This window comes from Ictidomys tridecemlineatus, chromosome 5 (genome assembly GCF_052094955.1).
Source record: "Ictidomys tridecemlineatus isolate mIctTri1 chromosome 5, mIctTri1.hap1, whole genome shotgun sequence".
In the NCBI taxonomy this organism is placed as follows: Eukaryota; Metazoa; Chordata; class Mammalia; order Rodentia; family Sciuridae; genus Ictidomys; species Ictidomys tridecemlineatus.
The window spans coordinates 36,103,035-36,128,151 of record NC_135481.1 but is presented as its reverse complement, the minus strand read 5'-3'; the positions used below and the strand labels follow the sequence as shown (position 1 = coordinate 36,128,151).

The 25,117-nt window shown below is 36.8% G+C and overlaps 1 protein-coding gene and 1 long non-coding RNA gene across 10 annotated transcripts in view; one reads left to right on the top strand and one right to left on the bottom strand.

Moving 5' to 3' along the window:
* Positions 1–408: 408 nt before the first annotated feature.
* Positions 409–25,117, top strand: part of Golm2 (golgi membrane protein 2) — a 100,106-nt gene continuing 75,397 nt past the window's right edge. The window contains exons 1-2 of one of the 3 annotated variants that reach the window (XM_040274928.2): positions 923–1,058; positions 11,425–11,468. In XM_040274928.2, coding sequence (XP_040130862.1) covers positions 11,430–11,468 — 39 coding nt within the window. In that variant the 5' untranslated portion in view covers positions 923–1,058; positions 11,425–11,429. Of the gene's footprint in view, positions 1,059–11,424; positions 11,469–25,117 lie in introns of all 3 variants that reach the window. The other 2 variants (XM_005316504.5, XM_005316502.5) reach the window with 2 other exon arrangements.
* LOC120886327 (uncharacterized) overlaps positions 5,396–25,117 on the bottom strand; it is a 199,945-nt gene continuing 180,223 nt past the window's right edge. For 5 of the 7 annotated variants that reach the window (XR_013438810.1, XR_013438811.1, XR_013438806.1 and 2 more), the window contains 2 exons: positions 18,123–18,237; positions 14,140–14,301 (listed from right to left, as the gene is read on the bottom strand). This is a non-coding gene — a long non-coding RNA (uncharacterized LOC120886327). Of the gene's footprint in view, positions 5,432–12,301; positions 12,361–14,139; positions 14,302–18,122; positions 18,238–21,289; positions 21,364–25,117 lie in introns of those variants that run through there. The other 2 variants (XR_013438809.1, XR_013438807.1) reach the window with 2 other exon arrangements.

Below are 25,117 nucleotides of genomic sequence, written 5' to 3'. Positions count from 1 at the left end.
AGGAAACCAGGCTGGCACCACCTGAAGTTTATTTTCTTCTGCTTTTCCCAGTATTGTCTGGGACGTCATATTTTATGACTTTTTTGTTGTTCTTTTCTTTCTTCATCGTTAGCACAAAGGAGAAAATTTCCTCTGAAACAAGTACAACCTTCTTTTGAAACAAAATCTTTCTAGTCACCTGTTTCTAGCAGTAGCTCATCTACTGCTCTCCCTACTTCACCCAGAGAGCCAAATTTAACACCTCACATTATCTATCAGAGATAATCCTCGCGAGATAAGATTGCAAGGAGGGGCGAGAGGAAGCCCACTATCTCGCGAGAAGAGGGGGCATCGGCGGAAACTAGCAAATGGCCCCCTAGGCGACCCGGCCCCAGCCAGTGGGCGGGGCCAGAGTACATCCACCCCCTTCCGGCTCTTTTCCCAGCCCCTCCAGCCCTGAGGTGTTGGGTTCGGGTGCTGGCATCTGGGTTCTCCCGGTTTCCGCGGCCGGTGCCAATTTGAGTTCAAAGCCTCCGGTACGCGCTTGGGCCTGATTTGTGGAGGGGGGGCGGGGAGGGACCTGCAGCTTGCGGCCCCGCCCCCTTCTCCCGCTAGCCCGCGAGCGGATCGGCCCGCCTCCGGCTTCGGCCGGCACTGGGGCCGCGTTCCCGGTGCAACCCGGTAGCCGAGGCCTGAGCTTCTACTCGCAGGTGCCGGTGTCGAGGCCCCAGGGCACAGCCCGGTTCGGCCTCATGGTGGGTTTTGGAGCCAACCGGCGGGCTGGCCGCCTGCCCTCTCTTGTGCTAGTGGTGCTGCTAGTGGTGATCGTTGTCCTTGCCTTCAACTACTGGAGCATCTCCTCCCGCCACGTCCTGCTTCAGGAGGAGGTGGCCGAGCTGCAGGGTCAGGTCCAGCGCACTGAGGTGGCCCGCGGGCGTCTAGAGAAGCGCAATTCGGACCTCTTGCTCTTGGTGGACACGCACAAGAAACAGATCGACCAGAAGGAGGCCGACTACGGCCGTCTCAGTAGCCGGCTGCAGGCCAGGGAGGGCCTGGGGAAGAGATGTGAAGATGACAAGGTAAGGACGAGCTCTTTCCCCACAAACCCCATCGTTTTCTTTCAGTTCCTGTGGGGGTTTTAGCCCACAAGAACTTATCACTTTTAGGATTAGCCTTATCACTTCTAGGATTGCAGCCCTGAAAGCTCCTCTTGCCCTCCAAACCCTGCTTCTGTCAGACGTATCTCAGTTTATTAATGCCAGTCTCTAGTCTCTGCCAGAGACTGGCTTTAAGTACTGGTTCTCAAGAACCAGAAGTTAGCCTGTGTGTGGTTGCCGCCTTTTCACCAGGCTCAGCTGCTGAGCTGGCAGTGGTAATCATCTGGCCTGTGTGGCTGCCTTACGTTTACAGACACAAATCTGGAGACTGCCAGGTTTGGTGTGGGTATTGTTGTCTCATCCTTATTCTGTGCACACGGGTCAATGTTAATTTCTTTATTTGAAAAATGGGGTCTCCTCTAACTCCTTTTGGCGAGACACACATACACACACAATTTTTTAAAGCAACATGACTTCTTAATTCTCTATAGGATGATGTATCAACTAAGGAATCAGATATTACTGCCTTTTTGTGATCAAAATTTTGTGATAAATGGGTCCTGGAGCCATATGTGAGCCACACTTGTGACTTGGACTTGGTTAATCCGCAATTATCTACTCAATTTGAATTGTTAATGAAATTAGCCAAAATGGTAGGTAGAATCTAAAAATAAGTCTTAAGCAGCAGAATCTCATGTCTGTGTCCTCATTGTTCTTGAAATAAAATGAAATTGTGTATGCTTAAGAGTAATAATTGTTGTTTTATGTAGAAAACAAACTTTGAATTAAAAACAAAGTTTTAAATTTAAAAAGCTTAAAACTGGACTAACCATGCCTGCTGTCTTTGCTTTTTCTAGTATATTACTAGCTGTACTAACAATTTATGATTTACACAACTTCTGTTGGTATAGCAGAGTTGTCCATATTTCCGAATGTGATAGTAGATGTCTTATTTTCTGAACTCCTTTTTAGTAATATTCACTTTTTAATGTAAGTTTCCATTATAAGTTTTTACTTTGTGTATCAAAATCTTTTAGAGTAAATCACTATAAAAATCTGCATGAGTTCCCAACTTTCCTATTGTGATTGGTCTCTAGCTTCTTCCTTATTTCATAAGATTGAGGCCCTCAGGTAAGTGTTTCCCTATGACTCCCCCCCTTCACCATTACATAAGATATCCTCTGAAAAGGACAAAGGACCAGCAAATTTATGCACTTACTACACATCAAACTCTAAAGACTGAAAAAGTCTCTTGGGTAGCGTAGGCAGAAAACTGTGCAGTTTTGGACCTCATTAAATGAGGTCTTCAGACTTGGAATGGTTAAGCATTATTTAAATTCTTACATATTCATTTTTTTCTAGTATACACTCTGGATTCCATTTCTTCTATCTATTGGACTGTTGCCACCTCTTTGAGTAGGTTTTTAGTTTTACTTTGAATCAGGTGCAACTGTCCTCAGTTCTAAATTTTAAAATTTCTATACATACTCCCTTTTCTCTAACAATTACTTTCTTTTTTAACTTTCACTGCTTACTCAAGTTATTGGTGGCCTATTAATACTTTGTGTATTTCTTTTTTTTTTCATCCCCATCCTAATCTTTTAAAATTCTGTCTGCCACTTCTTTTTTCCTCTTTTCTGAAGCTTTTATGTGAAAAGTCACAAGTGGCAGTAAGCCTTGTCAAATCCAAAGAACATTATGATTCTCATTTTATTTAATATTTTGTTTGGCCCTCTTGTCTCTAGCTTTTTGGAAACTATCTCTTTCCTTGCTTCTGTAATATTGCTCTCTTCAGATTCTCTTTCTATTCTTTCTTTACTGTATTCTTTGCTGTTTTAATTTTTTTTTGCTTTTTTCCCCAACCACTCTGTTCTTGGGCCTTTGTTTTCCCCCTTAGAGCATTATTTCCTAAAGTGGTATTAAACAGCATACTGTTCTTGGAATTTATGGGTGGTCAAGAGAAAAAAGGAAAACATATTTGGAGGGAAATCCTAAGAACTATATCTATCTCTTAGAGTTCATAATGCCTGTTGGCTATAAAGGCTCTGTGAAATCCATTGGTAAAGAAGTCTGTTTAATTTTGTTTAACCCAATCTTTCTCAGTTTATTTGAGCACAGCTTGCCATTTTCATGGCCTACTATTACCACAATATAGAAGAATGTAGCAAAGCACACTAACCTGGAGAATGTTGCCCTAAATATTTTAACTACTTTTAAGTGTTTGGCTAATATTCTATGCAGCTAGAGCACAAACCTATATCTCCTGACTATAGGCCAGTGTTATACATTTTGAGCTAACTATGACATTTTTGTTGGAGTGCTTGTGAGTGAACTTGGGGTTAACAAGGAGGCTCTGAGCTATACAAAAAAGGATAGTCTTGGGGTGTGTGTGTGTGTAAAATAAATAAATAAATAAATAAAAATATATATATAATTTTTTTTTAAAGAAAAGTTTTAGATCTATAAAATTATTGTGAAGATAGCACAAAGTATTTCCATATTTTCCACACCCAGTTTCTCTTATTATTACTGTCTTATATTAGGATGGCACTTTTTTTTTTTTAAGTTGTGAGTGCACATAATACCTTTATTTTATTTATTTATATGTGGTGCTGAGGATCCAAACCAGTGCCTCATGTGTGCTAGGCTCCAGTTACAACCCCAGCCTCATGGAGGCACAGTTGTTATAATTAATGGACCAGTATTGATATATTGTGACTAACTCAGGACCATACTTTATCCACATTTTTTTCATGTTCTTTTTGTGTTCTAGGATCCCATTTAGGGTACTATTACTTTTAATCTTCATGACTTCTTTTTTAAAAATATTTTTTTAGTTACCAATAGACCTTTATTTTATTTTTTTATATGTGGTGCTAAAGAGTTGAACCCAGTGCCTCACACATACTAGGCCAGCTCTCTACCACTGAGCCACAACTTCTTAAGTTGCTTAAATTGTGATACTTTTTCAGATTGATCTTGACAGTTTTGAGGATTTCTGATCAGGGATTTTGTAAAATTTCTTTGAATTGAAATTTGTCTGCTTTTTTTTCTCAGAATCAGACTCAAATTATAGTTTTTGGAAAAAAACCCATAAAGTACCAATCTTGTCACGTTATATCAAAGTTACATCTTTCAAATGACTTATATCACAATTGATATTAACCATTATCACCTGGCTTGAAATAGTGCTTGTCAGGCTTCTTCATTGTAAAGTTACTGTTTTTTTTCCTCCCTTCCTTGTCTTTACACTTTGGAAGAAATTCATATATCCAGCCACACTTAATGATTAGTGAATAGTGAGTTACAATTGTAATGAAGGGCAGGGTATCCACATAAATTATTTGGAATTCTTTTTCTCTGGAGGTTTGTCTCTTCTCTTTCACTAATTAATTTATTTAATCATTTATTTATATCACTATGGACTTGTGGATATTTATTTTATACTTTGGACTATAATCTGGTGCTACTTTATTTTGTTCCAGCTCTGATTTGGGGAGCTAAGCCTTCAGTTGGCTCCTATTTCCTTTCCTTACTTTTATATGCCAGAAAGTAGAGTTTGCACATACGCCATGCCCAGTTGCCTTGTCATATACCTCTTCCTTACTTTTTGGCACTCTTAACATTCTTTAAGCTCATCTAGTATATTTTCTGCTTCAGTCTTAGGCCAGCATTTCTCCAGGGAGTTCTAGATCTCTTTAGTGGAGAATAGTGTTAGATCTGGGTGCTAGGTATGCCCATTGCTACTGTCAGGCTGTCTTTGGAAATCTAAGAATCCCTGTTCCATTGGAAGCAGAAAGATAATATTGGCTTCTTCCAGATTTATTATGTCATACTGATATTTTCAATCTGTTATCTAGACTGCTAAACGCAGAATAAAGGAGATTAAAATTGTTCCTATTGTTGTCCAGGAAAGTGAGAAACAAGATCCATTTATCTGGATTCCTTCAAATTTTTTTATTTGCCTTCCCTGTAAAGTGTTTCAGCATGGAAAGGTATAGAAGTTTGCTAGGGCTACCATAACAAAATACCACAGACTAGGTGGCTTAAACAACAGAACTTTATTTTCTCACAGTTGTGGAGGCTGGAAATCTAAGATCTAGGTACTAGCAGAGTTGGTTTCCTCTGAGGCCTGATCTCCTTGACTTGTAAATGGCTGTCTTCTTGCTCCTTTATCCTTATAGAGTGCTCCCTCTGTGCATTTACAAACCTGGTGTCTCTTCCTTTTAGACAGTGGTCTAAGGGTTCAACACTAATTTTAATTTATTACCTCTTGAAAGATCTTATCTCCAGTATGGTTACATTCTGATGTTCTGGGCTTTGGGACTTATGAATTTGGGGCAATACTATTCAGTCTAAAAGGAAAAAAAAGGTTTTTTTATTAGAAACATACACACACATAAAAGTTCAGTTTTGACGATTGAAGCTGATGACAATAAATGACCACTTTTTTCTTTAACTACCATAATTCTTCTTGAGTTAGGGTATACCTTTAGTTAAGTAAAGGTCATGGCCCAGAAAAGAGAATAAGAAGCATATTACATTTTTTCCCCCAGAAATGTCTTTATTGTGTGTGTGTTTGTGTGTGTGTTTATAACACTTTTTCACATGCTAAATATGTATGTGTAAAAATCCTGGCATACAGTAGATATTCAAGGTTCAAATCCTGACTCTGCTATTTAATTTATGTATGACCTCTGACACATTACTTCTCAGTGCCTCAGTTTCCCCATCTATAGAATGAGGATAATAATAATAAACTTTTTCATTTTTGTGAAGTTTAAATGAGTAAATTAATTAGAATTCTTAAAACAGTGTCTACTGCATAGTTAATAAAAAAGGTTCAGTAAGTACTGTGTTAGTTATTATTATTCTACAGATACTTCCTTATTTCTGTCCTGCCTTCTTTCCAGGATGGGGCTCTGTGTTCTTGCCCAAGATCCGGTTCCAGCTCCAGTACCTGTGTCACCCTTTGCTCTTGGCATCTGACACCCTTCCCCCGACATTACCAGGTCCAGTTTTAGATAGGCTTAGTTGGCTTCTCCCCTGTTTTAGCTAACTCCCTGGAGCTTACCTGTTCCTCTGAACTATAATTTGAGATCAGACTACTACAGTTCTTCCAGTGTGCGGCACATGATGGTTTGAACCTTTATCTCTGCATCACCAGACATAATCTGGCCAAATTCTAGATATAATTTAATTGCTACTTCCTATTATTCATAATTCATACATAATTGATACCTTCTCCCCAAACTTCTTTCCTACCTTCTTGGTTTCTATAAGTGGCAATCATATAACCATTATTAAGACTGAGGTTAGAAATTTTGGTGTTATCTTTGGTTCCTTCAGCATGTCATATTGAATGATTATCTTGGTCTCCATTTCTTAAGCAAACTTGATTTTCCTTAAACCTGACTTTCAGAGAGACTGAATGAGAGGCTGGGGATATAGCTCAGTAGTAAATCACTTGTCTAGTGTGCCCAAGGTTCTGGGTTCAATCCCCAGTATACTGCCACTTCCCTCAAAAGAAGATAAGGTCTATATGGACAGAGTGGCTGCATCAAGTCCAAATTCTGCTGTGTAATCTTTAATTTCTTCCATAGAATGGCTCTAATTACTGTTGTCTTCTATTAGCTTCTGACCTAGACTGGCAGACAAATTGCTTTGCTTGCTTTTGTCTCCCCTTCTGTCTTTTTGTGTCATTCATTTTGTGTTTGTGTGCCTTTATTCCTGCTATTTGACTCTTAGCCTCTTGTCTCTTTTTTATGTATCTATTCTTCCTTCTGATCCATGTTTATAGGCCACAAAGCCCTTAGGGCTTCTGACACAGAGCACACTTTTCCTTCTTCTTTTTTCTTTCTTTTGGTACTGGGGATTGAACCCAGAGGTACTATACAACTGAGCTACATCCCCAGTCCCTTTTTAAAAAAAAAAAAAAATAAAAAAAAAAATTTAAAAAAAATTATTTATTTATATGTAGTGCTGAGGATCCAACCCAATGCCTCATACAAGCAATGCAATGTACCACTGAGCCACAACCCCAGCCCCATCCCAGTCCTTTTTATTTTTCATTTTCAGATAGAGTGAGGTCCCCAGGCTATTCTTAAAACTTGCAGTGTACCTGCTTTGGCCTCCCAGGAAACTGGGATTACAGGCATGCACAACATGCCTGACTGCTTTTCCTTCTTTATATACAATATAAGTCTATTGTTTGAACTGTGCTAAATTTTTTTTTTATTTTTAGAAATAGTTTCTTATGTGTTAACCTTGTTCTTTACAAAATTTCAAGTTCCTTCAGGAACTTTAATTTTTTTCCTTTATGTTTCTGATAGTCTTAGTGTTGAGGCAAAATTTTATGGGTTGATTTATGTCCCTCCCAAAAATTATATCGAAGTCCTAATACCTGTGAGTGTTAACTTATTTGGAATAGGTCTTTGCACTTTTAGTCAAGTTAAAATGGCATTATGTTGAGTTAGAGTAGGTCCTAATCCAATGACTGATGTCCTTATAAGAAGAGAAAACAATTACAGAAGAGAATGCCGGATACACCGACATGTCATGGAAGGTGGAAGCAGAGATTGAAATTCTGTTGCTAAGGAATGCCCTGGGCTAGAAGAATCCCTTTTACTAGAGTCCACAGTGAGAGCAAAGCTCTGTTAATACCTTCATTTTGAATTTTCAGCTTCCAGAACTGTGAGGTAATTTCTGTTGTTTTCAGCTATTCAGTTTATGATGCCTTATTACAGCATTCCTAGGAAATGAATACCCATAATGAATACTCAAAAGTTATTTGATTTGTTGGTTAGATAACTTATTTTAATATGATATACACTGTGTGGCAATATAGTTTAGTGGAAAGAGCAAGATCTTCTAGAGTTAAATAGGCCTGAGTTTATAATTGTGCCATTATATTACCTCCTTAAACCTGTTTCTTCATATATGAGGATTTTTTTTTTTTAAAGATATTTATTTCTTTTTAGTTCTTGGCGGACACAACATCTTTGTTTGTATGTGGTGCTGAGGATCGAACCCGGGCCGCACGCATGCCAGGCAAGCGCGCTACCGCTTGAGCCACATCCCCAGCCCCATTCATGAGGATTGATGAAATAAAATACATACAGACCTGTCTGCTACAGACTTGACATTTAATAATGTTAGTTTCTTTCTTTCCTGCATACACCGTATATTTAATTTTGACTATAAAATTAACTGTATAGTTAATTTTGACTAAATGCCTCTCTAAGTTACTGAGTCTAGCTTTGACTTGTGATTCTCTTGGTTTTGTACTGTTCTCATGAAACCCAAATATATTAATTAATTCAGTTGACAAAATATATTGAGCATCTGCTGTGCTCTTTACTAAAATGATCTTAAAACCATGTCCCCACTTGACATTTTTTTTCTCCCTTTCTTATTTTCATATTGTCTGTTTTCTCTTGCTTCCATGATAAGGGAGTGAGGAATCTCAGGAGGTTCTGTGGAGATCATAAAACCAATTGGCTCTTCAAAAACAATGACTGGGATTTAGCTATGCAGAGAAAAGGTAAAAAGATATCCAAGGAGCTTCCTTCTGCCTATTCCATAAAGGAAATAAAACAGTTCTTAGAGTGTGACATGTGACATTTGTCCACTGAAGTGATGAGAGTACTTTTCGAACTATGACTTCATTAAGCAAGAAAAACCATTCCTCATAATTTTTGGGTGAAGATTTAAGATTCTACCATTTTAGTTTCTTCCTCAAAAGAGTTAAAAGATTCCTTGGATTGAAAGTCCAGTTTTCCTGTTAGGGCCAGCCTGGATATGTGATAATTTTAGTTTCTCACAGTGTTTTAAGTCTCTTTCTTATGCCTGACTTTATCTAACTTTCTTGCATTATTTCTGGCTAGGTGGATCTTTCTTTGAACAGTGTTGCCTTAGAGCTTTTGCTCACTTGTCTTCCTTATCTGATTCTTCCCCTCTGCTAAACTAGATCCTTCTCTAAAGGATGATTTCAAAACTTACCTCCATAAGTTTAACATGACAGACAGAATGTTTTTACTATCCCCTAAAGTTCCCTCTTGTTCAAGTTGTCTTTCTTCCCTTACCTCTGGCCTCAGGCAACATCTCTTCTGCTTTCTACCATATTAATCAGTTGTCTTTCTCTAGAATATTATATAAATGGATTCATAGATATATACCTATTTAACATAATGATTTATTTTCCCTTTACAATTTCAAGTCTTTATGTCTAATTTAAATTTTTCATTTGATGATTAACAAAGATCTGATAGATTAACATTTTCATTCTTAACTTGAATTTTCTAGTATTTTGTGCTGCTCATCTCTCCTGAAAACATTTGTCCCTTAACTTCAATCACATTATAGTATCCTTAATATCCTGTCCCTCTCCCACTCAATGTTGATATGTCCTGTACTTCCATTTTTAATCCCATTTTTATTTCTTTATTTGTCATATATATTCAAGTTTCTGTTTAGGTCAGTTTCTGTGCTATGAGCTGTAGATACAGCAGTGAATGACATAATATCATGTTATAGGAGACTTCACCTGAGCAGGGGATACTGGGGAATCTAACTAGTTTATGGTCTTGGAGAAGACAAAGAAAGAGGTTTTCTTTCTTTTTTTTTTGGTACTGAGGATTGAACCCAGGAGTACTTAACCACTGAACCACATTCCCAGTCCTTTTTTATAATTTATTTAGAGTCAATGTCTCACTGAATTCCTAAATGCCTCTCTAAGTTACTGAGTCTAGCTTTGAGTTGTGATTCTCTTGCCTCAGCCTCCTAAGCCGCTGGAATTACAGGCATGTACTACTTCACCTGGCTAAGAAAGAGTTTTTAATTGAGTCTAAAACAGTTTAGTCTTTAATGAGGTGAAAAATAAGAGGGTTGTGAGAGATGAAAAGAGCATTCCAAATGTAGGGTGTTACATGTTTCAAAGAACAGTATAGGGGGAAGTATGGAGTTTTTGAATATCTAAAGGTTCAGTATGTAGAGTGTGGGAGCTAGAATAAAATTGATAGCCGGGTGTGGTGGTGCACATCTTAATCCCAGAGTTTGGGAGGCTAAGGCAGGAGGATCATGAGTTTAAAGCCAGCCTCAGCAATTTAGCGAGGCTCTAAGCAACTTAGAAGACCCTGTCTCTAAATAAAATACAAAAAGGGCTGGAGATGCAGTTTAGTGGTTTAGTGCTCCTGGTTTTAATCCCCTGTAACTGCCCCTCCACCTTCCAAAAAAACGATGCTGAACTGAAAGACTGGAGTCAGATTATGAAAAGGGATTTGTGAAATATGTTAAGGGCAATAGGAAGCAAGTATCTAGGATTGCACTATTCCTGGCTTGTTATTTATTTATTTATCTATCTGTCTAACTAACTATTTCTTATTTTGGTGCTGTGGATTGAACTCAGGACCTGTGCATGTCTTCTGGTCATTTTGAAATGTATAATAAATTGTTGTAGACAATTGTTGTTATCTTAATGTGCTATAGGACACTATAATTAATTTCTAATATTTAACTGTATTTTGGTACCTGTTATCCAATCTCCCTCTATCCTTCCTACCTTATCTCCCTTCCTAACCTCTAGTGACCGCTATTCTACTCTACTTCTATGAGATGCATTTCTTACATTCTTTTTTTTCTTATATTCTTTTTTTTTTTTTTTTAGAGAGAGTGAGAGAGAGAAAGACAGAGAGAGAATTTTAATATTTATTTTTTAGTTATCGGCGGACACAACATCTTTGTTTGTATGTGGTGCTGAGAATCGAACCCGGGCCGCACGCATGCCAGGCGAGCGCGCTACCACTTGAGCCACATCCCCAGCCCTTCTTATATTCTTAATATGTGATCATCTTTAGATGTACCAAACTGTCTTGTGCTTTCATGCCTCTACCTCAGTCACTTTCTCCCTCTTCCTTTTTGTTTGCTTGGCAAACTCTTAATTGTCTTTTAAGATTCTGTTAGAACAGTACCTCTTGTAAATGCCTTTGCTGACCTTCCTAGGTCTATTCTGTATTTATTTTGGATCTTGTACATGCTTAAAACACTTACCATATTGCTGTAATTATTTATTTATAATTGCTTCTCCATAACTAGATTGTAAGTGACTCAGAGCTATGTTCTATTTATCTTTGTAATCTGACAGTTCTTGAAATAATATTAGTTAATAAATATATGTTCTTTTCTCCCTGTACTTGAGTCTGAACCAAGGCCCTTGTGGATGCTAAACCACTAAGTTGCATTCCCAGCCCTTTAAGATTCTTGAGGATAGAGTCCATACTTCTTAATATGCATATATATTGAATACCTGATTCATACCCAGTTAATAACAGTAGTTCCCCCTTATTCACAGTGGATATGTTTCAAGAACTCAGTGGATGCCTGAGATCTTGGACAGTAAGTACCAAATTCTCTAAATAGTATCTTTTTTTTTTTTTTCCTGTAAATGCCTATGATAGAATTTTCTTTATAAATTAGACATGGTCAGAAATTAATAATAATAACTACTAATAAAATAGAATATTTATAATCATATGGTATTATAAAAGTTGTGGGATTTTTGGTTTTGTTTTCCGTGTTAGGGATACAACCAGGACCCTGCATTCTAGGCAAGTACTCTGCCACCAATCCATGCCCCCCAGCCATATAATGAAAGTTGGGTGAATGTGGTCTGTTGGTCTGGTCTTTATGTCCTCCCTCTCCTCCTTCTGCCTTCCTCACTCTTAAAATATTTTATTATGCCTTACTCACCCTTCTTGTGCTGCTGTGATACAGTGCCTTTGTGATGAGCGAGACAAATGACATAGGCATTGTGACATAATGTTAGGATACTCTGTAAGGGTTACTTGAATACATGCACTTCAATACTATGACAGTCAACCTGTTAACACTGATAGTAGTGAGTAGTGACTAGGTATTATGTACAGAATGGATACACTGGCTTCATATCCTAGGTGGCATGGAATGGGACCTTGTGAGATTTCATCATGCTACTCAGAATGACTTACAGTTTAAAACTCATGAATTGGTTTTCTGGAATTTTTCATTTAATATTTTTGGATTCAGGTAGATTGTTGGTAACTGAAACTATGCAAAGGAGTACTTTAAATAATTGTTGAATGAATGACCTTATCTATACATTATATTGGACCTACTTTTTTCTTATCTTCCAAATATATATTGTGAATCTTTTCATTATAAAAATCTAGAGGAGCTGGTAGAGTGCTTACCTGGCTTGTTTGAGGCCTGGATTTTGATCCTCAGCACTGCTGGAGGAGAAAAATCTACACTAGAGAGGAAGAGGAGGTTGAGAGTGGTAGGTCAACAGATACAAAGTTACAGTTAGATACAAGTTTTGGCATTCTATTGCATAGTAGGATGACTGCAGTTAATAATAACATACTGTATATATTTTTGGTACTGGTGATGGAACTCAGTGGTACTTTACCACTGGGCTAAATGCCTAGCCCTTTTTATTTTAAATATGTATTTTTTAGATGTAGTTGGATATAATACATTTATTTTATTTATTTTTTAATGTGGTGCTGAGGATCGAACCCAGGGCCTTGCACATGCTAGGCGAGCACTCTACCACTGAGCTACAACCCCAGCCCCAACCTTTTTATTTTTGAGAGAGGGTCTCACTAAGTTGCCCAGATTGGTCTCCAACTTGTAATTCTCCTGCCTTAGCCTCCTAAGTCACTGGGATTATAAGCATATACCATGGTGCCCAGCTGTACTGTATATTTTTAAATAGCTATAAGAGAGGATTTTGAATGTTTTCCCACCAAGAAATAAGTGTGAGATGTGCTAATTACTCTGACTTGATCATTACACAATGTGTACATGTACCAAACATGACATTGTACTCCATAAATTTGTAAAAGTATTACCTGTCAATTAAAATAAACCTTTAAAAAATCTTGTCTAATGTTGTAAAAACTTATGTATTTGGCATTATGCAATAGGAGTGGACTCAGTAAATATGTGATGATTTATTTAGGAGTTTGCATTAGTTCTAAAACAAAGTGTGAAGAAATAAGTGCTGAGGCTACCACAGATATTATCCACATATCTGATTACACTACTTTTTCTGGAAGACATGATCAAAATATTTTAGTGTAAAAACTACCCATTTTCATTCTATCATAAGTAGAATTCCTTGCTGTCTTCCTTCCTTTTTTCTTCCTTCCCTCCTTGAGATGGGGTTTGTTGTTTCCAAGTCTGACCTTGAACTCCTGGGCTCCAGCAATCCTGCCTCAGCTTCCCAAATAGCTGGGACTGCTGGCACGTTCCACAATGCCGGCTTTAGGTTATATAATTTCTTTGAAACATGTGATGTTGTATCTAAAATGATATTTTGTTCAGTTAGGAACTCAGAAATTCTTTTCTCCTTCAATTTAGCATTTAAATGAAGAGAGGAATTTAGACCCTCTTCATGGGCCTACATTTAAAACAAGAAAAATAAAGAATAGACTTGAAAGGTTGGTTAATTTGATATGTATAACTGAATTGTTCTGTAAATAGGCTTGCTATTCCAATTTTATAGATGAGAAGACTAAAGCTTTTAAAAGTGATTTGTAGCCAGGTGTGCAGGTGCACATCTCTAATCCCAACTGCTCTGAAGGATGAAGCAGGAAGTTCAAGACCAGTCTGGGCAACTTAATAAGACCCCATCTCAAAATAAAAAAGAGCTGGGGATGTAGCTCAGTAGTAGAGTGCTTGCCTAGCATATAGGCAATCCCCAATTCTGGGGGGGGTGGGTACTAAAAATAAATAAATAAAAATACTAGTACCTAGTATTGAAAGTAAAACTTAAGTCTTGATTTCTAAACCTGTGTTTTTTCCATAATTTTATCATAATTCATAATTTCCATTATTTTATCATAATTCATGATTATTTTTTCAGGTGGAGAATTATAAATAGTGGAAAACAGAGGGATCAGTTTTGCTCATTTTTAATATTACTATGAATGATTTAGAAAAAGTTGACAGTGTACTTTTTTTTGGGGGGGTGGTTACTAGGGATTGAACCTAGGGGTCATTCAACCACTGAGCCACATTCCCAGCCGTTTTTTAAAATATTTTATTTAGAGACAGGGTATCGCTGAGTTGCTTAGGGCCTCACTAAGTTGCTGGAGACGGCTTTGAACTCGCAGTCCTCCTGCCACAGCCTCGAAAGCTGCTGGGATTATAGGCGTGCACGACCATCCTTGCACAAATAACACTCCTGAAAGAAATAAACCACAGGAAAATCATAACTGTACTGGGAAAAATTGAAGCTTTAATGGAAGCATTTAGGAGAAAATGATTCAAAATATACTAACAGTATAATTAGCCATCAAAAAGGAATTGGGTGGCTGGGCTTGTAGCTCAGTGGTAGAGCACTTGCCTGGCACATGTGAGGCACTGAGTTTGATCCTCGGCACCATATAAAAATAAATACAAATAAAAATAAAGGTATTATGTCCATTGAAAAAGAAAAAAGGAATTGGGAGTCAACCAAAATCACCTATTAGAGCTAATAAACAAATTCAGTAAATTTGCAGGATATAAAACCAAGACACAAAAATCACTTGTGTTTCTGTTCACAAGCAATGAATTATCGAAGAAGAAATTAAGAACACACTTCCATGGGCTGGGGGGTTGTAGCTCAGTAATGGAGCTCTTCCCTAGCATGTGTGAGGCACTGGGTTTGATTCTCAGCATCATTTATAAATAAATAAAATACAGATCCATTAATACCTAAAAATATATTTTAAAAAAATAATTTATTCATAATAACAAAAAGAATGAAATAATTGGGAATATATGTAACCACAGAGGCAAAAAAATAAACAAAAAAACTTTTACACTGAAAATTATATAACCCCAATGAAGGAAATTAAAGAATACATGGATTATCCATGTTCATGGATTGGAATAGTTAATATTGTTAACTATTTGTTAAAATGTTCAGATCCCAGTAGAAGAAAAGCAACCAGCGAAATTTGAGTATTCATCCTTCTGAATCTGAGCTCTTATCTCTCCCGGAACATTTAGTTTCAGACTTTTTACAACTGCCTTCCTGAGTTAAAGTTTTAACCTGAACAACTAGGTTAAAATTGACTGACTGTCCCTGATTCTTCAAATGGCACATCTGCAGTTTTCAATGACTAATTAATTTTCATTGTAAACTATAAAACCCAGACTCCTTCTGTAACCTGGAGGCCATTTCCATACCCAGAAAATGAGCCCACCCATGCCTGATTGACAACTGTGAAATAAAGGAAAGCTTGCTGATGTGTTTGAGGTTTGCTTCCATTCTGGTTATTTGTATTTTCATTATGGTGCCAAATCGTGTTGGTTATTTTTGCTTACATGTATAAGATGATAAAATACACTTCTCTCATGTATACCTAAAAATAAAGAATTGGAAGAGGAGAAAAGTTTGTTTCTAAAGAATGCTTGTTTTTATCTTTACTTCACAGCCTTTTATGTCAAGTGATAGAGCAGTTAATAAATTGATTCTAAAAATATAAAATTTTTAAAAATGTTCATACTGCTCAATAAAATATGTAGATTCAGTGCAATCCTTATCAAAATCCAAATGACATTCTTTACAGAAATAGAAAAAAATTCTAAAATTCATATGGAAATAAAAAAAAACTGAGTAAAGAAATTTTGAAAAAGAAAAAAGGTAGAGGATTTACACTTCCTGATTTGAAAACTTAACTACAAAGCTAACATAGTACAAAAGTAGTCAAGCTCCACTAATCTGCTTGCTGTACTCTACTATAGATCTTATGTATTCTTAGCTACCATGTGCACATGTACACACACAAAGTAGTAACCCCCTGAGGTGATTATTTCATACTATATGTATATATCAAATTATCAAATTATGAACCTTAAATACATATGAACTTTAATTGTCAAATATACCTTAATTTTTAAAAAAGTAATAGAAATAAGGTAATACATTAAGAAATTCTGTGAGATTTCTTATGTGTTACTTATGCCAAAAAAAAAAAAACAACTAAATTTTAGAGACTGCCATGTTAAGTATTGGAAATAGTAAGGAAGACAGTCTATCCTTTTTACATAACAATAAAAGTAGTTAACATTTATTGAACACTTACTATGTGCTGGTCAGTTTTATAAACACTTGGTTTATATCAGAAGTAATCCCTTGAACAATCCTAAGGCACAATTTCTTCATCTATGAAAATTGAGAAATCACTGTGCCTTTCTTGAAGGATGGTTGTAAAGATGAAATGAGATAAGAAGCACTTAGCACAGGATCTGGCACAGATTTAAGCACTTAGTATTCATTAATTATGCTATAGTTTGGATCTTGAATGTTCCTCAAAGGCTCATTGTAGGCTTGGTCCCCAGCTCATGGGAGGTAGTAGAATCTTTAGGAGGAAGGGCCTACTGGAGGGAAATTAGTTCATTGAAAGCATGCCTTTGAATGGATTTTTGGGACCCCCAGTCCCTCCTCATCTTTCTTTTCTTCCCAGTCATCATGAGATAAACAGGCCACATATTTCCTTCCATGTTGCTGCTTTACCACAGGCTCAAAGGCAAGGGGGCCAAGCAACTGTGGACTGAAACTTCTGAAATCATGAGCTCAAGTAGACATTTTGTCTGTATAAATTGACTATTCCAAGTATTTTATCACAGAGACAGGAAACTGAATAACAGTTATTAATGGTACTCCATTTTAATTCAGCTGTAAATAAGTAATTGCTATACCTGACTATTTATCAGAATCACTTTACTATTTTTTTTTTAAACAACATTCCTGTGCCACATCAATGTTTATTGCAGCTCCACAATAGCAAAACTATGGAACCAACGTAGGTGCCCTTCAACAGATGAATAGATAAAGAAAATATGCTATGTATACACAAAGGAATATTACCCAGCCATAAATAAGAATGAAACTATGGTGGCATTTGCTGGTAAATGAATGGAACTGGAGACCATCATATTAAAAGAAATAAGCCAGTCCCCCAAAACTAAAGGCCAAATGTTCTGATATGTGATGCTAACATACCATATGAGTAGGGAAGGGAAGAATAGCAGTTCATTGGATTAGAAAAAAGGGAATGAAAGGAAGGGAGGGGAGATGGGAATAGGACAGTAGAATGAATCAGACATAACTATCCTATGTTTATATATGAGTACATGACCAGTGAAACTCCACATCATGTAAACCAAAAGAATGTGATCCTAATGAGAATAAGTTATACTCCTTGTCTGTATAATATGTCAAAATACACTCTGACATGTATATCTAAAAAGAACAAATAAAAAATATGCATTTAAAAAAGTGAAAAAGAGAGCTGGGGTTGTGGCTCATTGGTAGAGCACTTGCCTAGCATGTGTGAGGTACTGGGTTTGATTCTCAGCACTGCGTATAAGTAAATAAAGGTCCACCAACAACTAAAAAACTATTTTAAAAAAAGTGAAAAAAGATTCCTGTGTCATCCTTACACTACTCAATCACATTGGAGGTTGAATGAGGAAGAATATGTTTTTTTTTTTTTAAAAGCTCCTCAGGTGATTTCTGAGTGTCAGCTAGGTTTGATGGTTATGTTAAAGAAGATAGAATTGTCTCTAGAATAATCATCTGAGCATGAATCAGGATCAATAAAAATGTTTCTAGTGTGGAGAGAAAGGAGACAAATGACATCTTGTGAAAAGTTGAGTGTATACAACTTTTGGAGTAAATGGTCATAGTTGTGCTGATTGCCCCCCAGACAGGTTATACCCCAAAACAGGCCATGATGAAAGTGAGGCAGATAAAGTTGAGCCATCTTCAAGGTCACCAGCTGAAAAAAGTACAACAGCTGCTAGAATTATTTAGAGAAGCCACAAGGGATGGAAAAGGCATTAAAAGAACTTCACAAAAATCTTCTAAAAATATAAAAATTTTAGGTATTGGAGAATGAAAGATTAGAGGTAAATGGATGGAGTAGCTGAGAATGAACAAGAAGTGATATAGGATAATATCTGGAGAAGAAAAGACAATTTTTGCTGGAAAAAAAGAGATAATAAACTTACCCTCATGGGCTGGGGTTGTGGCTCAGAGGTAGAGTGCTTGTCCAGCATGCGTGAGGCACTGGGTTCCATCCTCAGCACCTCATAAAAGTAAAATAAGGATTGTGTCCATCTATAACTAAAAAGTAAATGTTAAAAAAAAAAGAGAAAGAAAACCATAAACTTCAGAAGAGAGAAATTGAGAAGTCTCAGGAAGAACAGTAAATGCATTTTAATTCATTAACTTGGAAATGGCTAAATAGCAAGCAGAGCAAGGATAATTGGCCTATTGTAGATGTACTCCAAATCTCAGAAAAACAAGTATCATAGAAAGGTAGAGGTTAAACTTCCCAAGGCAATAAAGTTGATAACAAGGGGAAATAAATGAGGGAGTACAAAATAATACTTGAAGGATAACTAAAATTATACAAATATAGGTGAAGTTTAACTTAAGGTAGAGGAGAATAAGTATACAAAGAGCATGGGACAGTAATGTCTAAGGAGTTGCTCAGCACACATTTACCTCAACATTCTATAATAAACCCAAAGCCAGTATCATATTGAACAGAGAACAACTGAAGCATTTCCTTTAAAATCAGGAAGAAGACAAGGATGTCCACTCTCACCACTTCTATTCAATATAGTGCTTGAAACTAGCTGAAGCAATCAGGCAGGAGAAGGAAATTAAGAGGACACAAATAGGAAAAAACTAAGTCAAATTATCTGTGTGCTGATGAAATGATCCTGTATCTAGAAGACCCAGCAAATTCCACTGGAAGACTTTTACAGCTGATAAACGAATTGAACAAAACAGCAGGATTCAAGGACAACATTCATACATCAGTAGCTTTCCTAAACTCCAACAGTGATTCTACTGAGAAAGAAGGAAGATGATGAAAGAAATTGAAGAAGACTTCATATAACTGAAAAGCTCAGACCCTATCTCCAATGCCAATCAATACCAAAATTAATAATGAGGATATGGTTTTGAGAAAAAGGAAAAAGAAGTTTTATTGCCTTGCTAGCAAAGGAGAAACACAGGGGACTCCTGTCCCAAAGGCTGTGACTCCAGATCAGGAGGGACAGGGGGGTTTTAAAGCAATTTCTCAAGGGTTACATTCATGGTGCCACTGGTCCCAGGGCACCATGATGACTGTTCAGATATACTTTGGGAGATATTCACTTCCCAGATCCTCAGCAGGCATCTCCTTCCTGTAGTGGGTATGTTCAAGGGCAGTTAACTAGGGGAAGAAAAGATAACATTGTCTCCCTAATCTTGTTAGGGAGGGGCAGAGGTGAGAAGAGAGAAAATAAATAAACAAATAAATAAATAAATCTTAGAGCAATAAGGGCTACATTTGGAAGGTGAAGGGACCACTGTTACATTTCTCTACTGTCAATTTCTACCTTCTATTTTTATGGAAAAGTGGGGAACGACATCTCCAAGCTACTTCATGCTGAGAGAGGGCAAATTGGGGGAAAGTGACCCAATGTCTTTGTTTTCTGTCAGGTGGGGTATGGACAATTAACGGTATTCAGCATCACAGCAGTCCAGAGGTCCATGGTGGTAGTTGGCAGGTGACTGGACAAGGTATACATAGGGCAAGGTTTATGCTAGGACAACAATAAACAAGACAACAAAGCATTACATTTTTGGCAAACAATTAATATGAAAACAATTAGTATTTCAGCCAGTCTCTCGAATGCAGGACAACCTTGTGTCTCTAGAGTCCTTTGTGATAGTTAAATATTAGGCACTTTCATAAGTACCCTTCCTTAAAGCCTCCAGCTTTACTTTTGGTAGAGCTGATACAAGTGTACATTAAAACAACAACAACAACATTATTTTTCCTTTAAATGTCCATGTAGGACTGTGCTCAGGTTATTCTCTTCAGCTAGGTGTTCAAGACAAAGTTGGTCAAAACTGACCTTGTTCCTATCTAAAGAGTCATCTGAGATTCATCAGAAATCACTCTTGGGGACATGTGTGAAGCCTCCTGGGTCCTTTAGGTTTCCTCTATCAGTGGTGCCATGTGCCAGGATGGGTCAGGTCAGGGTCTTGATGACCACATATGTAGTTTCTCTTGGATGCTTCAGGCATTTTATCTTCCACTGACTGACCCTCCTCTTTGTGGAATATGGTTGGCTTTCTGTTGTCTGTGGTCCTCTCGATCTCCTTCTTTGGCAGATCAGGTGACTCACTGGAGTTTCAGAGCCCTTAGAGGGGTCCCATCATTTTCTCGGTGTTGGCTGACTTTAGAGGGCAAGGGGCAAATATTGGCTGCTTTTTCCTTTGCCCTTTTATTTCCTTGACTTTGGTCTCCAAATTTTTGGTTTTAAATACCCAGCAAGCCAGTTTCACCAGTCTTAGAGAGGGAGTAACAGGTTATAGCTTTAATATCTGTAATTTCACAGTTACCCCTTTCATTTAATTGGGTTAGTATTAGTACTACAAGTTAGCATTATATACTATTTGCCCTGTAGGTGATGGCTTATTCTCCTAAGTTAACCCGAGTTGTTTTTTTTAATTTTTCTTTTAGAAGCAGTACCTCTACAAAACACAAACAGGCAACACTTAATGAAGTTTACAAGGAAAATACAAAATGAAATTAACAGAGAAAAAACATTCGGTTTGTGTAATAGCTATGAACCAAGAAAAATAACTTTTAAATTTTTGAAACTTTACTTAGTTATATTTTATATCCCCTGTTTGAGATTACAGTAATTTTTACAACAAATAACACAACTTTACATGAGCTGAAGACTAGCCTCTTTTGGAGCCATTCTAACATAGACCAAGCTGGGAGGCAGAGCCTTATCTCAGGTAATGTTATTCACGAATAACATAATACATCATTACATCAGAAACATGACTCAAAGAAAAGCTTAGAGAGCTTTTAACCCTTTTTTGTGGAAAAGTGGTAAAAATGTTTTCATGTTTTACAACATCCACCTTTAACCAGATCAGGCACTCATTATCGATAATTTTTTAAAAAAATACATTTACCCAGTGTAAAAGTAACATAAAATTTTACACACATTTTGGGCTGGGGTTGTGGCTCAGTGGTAGAGAACTTGCTTAGGACATGAGAGGCCCTGAGTTCCATCCTCAGCAAGCAACACATGAAAATAAATGAATAAAATAAAGGTATTGTGGGGCTGGGATTGTGGCTCAGCAATAGAGCGCTCACCTAGCACTGGTGGGACCCGGGTTCTATCCTCAGCACCACATAAAATAAAGGCATTCTGTTGTGTCCATCTACGCCTAAAAAATAAATATTTAAATTAAAAAAAGGTATTGTGTCCAACTACAACTAAACAATAAATATTTAAAATTTTTTTACATACATCTTATTGATAACATCCTTTTATAGAACATTAAATGACATAAAGAAATCTCCAATTAAATTTTTTATTTAAGTTTAAAATTACCATTTCAGACAGCTTTAGTTTGGAGAACATAGCTTGGTAAAGTGCTTTTCCAAGCTTTATATTTTAAAACTTGAATATTAGAAGAACATGAGTATACTTAATATACAAAGAACTAATAGTTAGCATCACCATTACACAGATGTCCTTATATTAACTAGGTTTAAAAGTCAGAATTCATAGATTATTACAGGTTTGCAGTTTAGCAGTACTAGCAAAGATCAAAGAATAGCCTTAAGTCTCTTATAAATTTAGGGAACAGTGTTAATGATCAGAACTAGACTTAGTTAAAGCAGACAGATTTAATATCAGTTTCTCAAATGGCAGTGTTGCCCTTTTATGCCAGATGCAATATATAAAAGATAACACTTATTGGTTAAACTTACGTGAACTTGCATTTTGTACACTTTTATAGAACATTTAGTAAGGCTCAAACAAACATTTAGTTTTAGATATATACATATTTCTAGTTACATATTTTTAGGTTTTTCGTGAAAAAAATCAAGCCTGGCCAAACTTGTAAGTTATCTATTTCTCAAAGAAAAGTCCTAAAACTAATGAACATCACACTTTTTTTAAAATATTTATTTTATTTCTTAGTTTTAGGTGGACACAATATCTTTATTTTACACGTATGTGGTTCTGAGGATTGAATTCAGTGCCTCATGATGCTAGTCGAGCACTCTACCACTGAGCCACAACCCCAGCCCCTGGACATTACACTTTAATATTTTGTAGCTCAAGCCTTGCACAATTTTTTTTTTTTTTAAACAGGCAGGATAGGCAGAGTTATCTGGAAAACTGACTCAATTCACATTTTTAACAGTCTAGAAGAGAATGAATCCTCAGAATCCCCAGTAAGGTATCTCTCCTTAAGCGGTTATCTCCTCCTCAGGGGCAAGTTATTTCCTCCTCAAATAAAATCTTGGTTAAGAAAACATTGATCACTTTTTTCAGGGTCCCTCTGGCCTAAAAGGCCTTATTCACTTCTAGGAGATCTCCAGCAGAGCAGGTTCTGTTTTCTTTTCCTGGTAGACACTTACAAATGAAGTTGTTATTTTTTGGGTAAGCATGCTATCTGTACACTTAATTTTCATTTTATCCCAGGAGAGGGATCAGACAGTCTGGCATATTTAAACAACAACATCAACAATAAAACAAAAAAAACCTGTGCCTTAAATCTTTTTCCTTCCAGTTTGTGCTCAAGAGGTTGGAACACAGATTATAGTTGTTTGACCAGTCTCTCTTATCATCATCATAATGCCGTCAACTTTGAGTTCCCCACTGTCAATTGTACTTAGAGATTCTCTCTCTGTATATATATGTATCTAGACATTCTGTCCAATGAAGGTCACATTGACCATACAAAGTTTTTTAGGGACCTCTCTACAGAAATCAGCAGAGGCAAGACATAGGTGCTTGGATTCATGGAGCTGGGGCCTTTGCGTTTTAGCTTTTTGGGCAACAGGTAGGACTGCACTCTGGCCAAATAGGGCATCCTGTCAGATCTTAAAAAGGGGAGACTATTTTTTTCCCCAGGTTATGATTTTACTTTATAGTACTGGAACCCATTGCCCCTTTCCTTGTGACTAGCAGCTATTTTAATATTTTAATATTATTTTAATATTTTTACCCCTCATTAAGATAGGCTAGTTCGGGCTGTGGTTGTGGCTCAGAGGTAAAAGATAGGCTAGTTTATTCTCAGACAATGAGTGTAATGGCACCAGATAAGTTTTATTTTTTTCCTAAATGTAAAGGCAACCTTATGAAGTTATGCATTCCAGTCTACTCCTTTATCCCCCAAGTGCCAGGGAAAATAGAAATTGGGGTGAACCCAAATGGAGGTTGCAAAAAAAAAAAAAATCAGATTTGAGGACTAAAAGCATACAGCAAAATAGAAAGTCATAGGCCAAGTCTCTTTCGTAGCTTCCCAGCATTCATACAGCTTAGATTTCAACAATTAGTTCCAATGCTTTTAATGTCTATTCAGCATGGACTCTGATCAGTGCCATTATCCAGAAGCCTTAAGTCCCCAGACTAGTACACTCAAATGGAAAAGTTTTCCACAAGTTTGCCCCTCTCATGAAGGGGAGTTTCATTTTTTAATTCTCACTCAAAACTAATTTTAATTTTTAAAATTTTTATCCTCTACTATCATCCATGGATTTCATTCTTTGAACTCATGAGAACGTAGAAAGAAAATCGGTGAGACCTAGAACCCACATGTATGTTATATATCAGCAGAAGCAGCAAACTGAGCCCTGTTCTCAAACTCCAGTTTTATTCTCATGGGCAAAGAGTGGCTAAAAAGCAGAGTAGAGGCCAGGTCTTTTTGCCCATTTCTCTATAGACCAGGAGCTTTTGAGTTTTATTTATCTATCTATCTATCTATCTATCTATCTATCTATCTATCTATCTATCTATTTATTTTTCCTTTATCCCAGAACTGGTGTCCCTGACCCTAGTGGGTTGAATTGCAGTTGCCTGGGGCTAGGCTGAAAAATGGTATTGAGACTGTCAGCACTGGGTTGAAAGAGAAAAAAAAAAAAATCTTTTTTTCAATCCTCCATTGGTGTCTGCTATGCTCATACATTAGAGGCAGCACCTTTTGCATCCATCTTAGTTGTTAAGTCTCCTTATTATATAATGGCATACATGCCTGTACAAACAGAATACTTATTTTATCTGTGACAGATCAACTCACAACTGCAAGATTGTACAATAATTCAGGAAACCATTCAAAGACCAGATATTGTTATAGTAAAACATCATCTTTTCTTTAGACACGTTTACATCTATAGGTAGCCCATTCAGCCAAGATCTTTCCCAAGAAACAATCTATAGGATCAACATACTATTGCCTATGTCTTAAAGGACCAGAAACAGATATAAACAACAACAACAACAACAACAAAAAAAACAATAACAAACAGGATCCTCAAACCATGGCCAACAGATAGGGGAAAAAAATCTCCCAAAGTTCCTGCTTAACCGTGACTCCTATACCAGTGGCACCACAGATGTCCCCACATATTTTCCCCAGTTAACAATGTTTTTTGTATAAATCTGGTTGAGGGGCTGAGGCTGCAGCTCAATTACATAGCACTTGCCTAGCATGTGTGAGACCCTGGGTTTGACCCTCTGCACCACATAAAAATAAATATATAAATAAAGGTATTGAGTCCATCTACAAGTAAAAAAAAAAAAAAAAATTTTTTTTTTTTTTTAAATCTGGTTTTACACTCAACTCAAAGGTGGATCAAGGACCTAGGAATTGAACCAGAGACCCTGCAACTAATAGAGAAAAAGTAGACCCAAATCTCCATCATATCAGATTAGGCCCCTACTTCCTTAATAAGACTCCTATAGTACAAGAATTAAAACCAAGAATCAATAAATGGGATGGAATCAAACTAAAAAGTTTCTTCTCAGCAAAGGAAACAATCTGTGAGGTAAACAGAGAGCCCACATCCTGAGAGCAAATTTTTAATCCTCACACATCAGAGCACTAATCTCTAGAGTATATAAAGAACTCAAACAACTAAACATTGAAAAAACAAATAACCCAATCAACAAATGGGGCAAGGAAC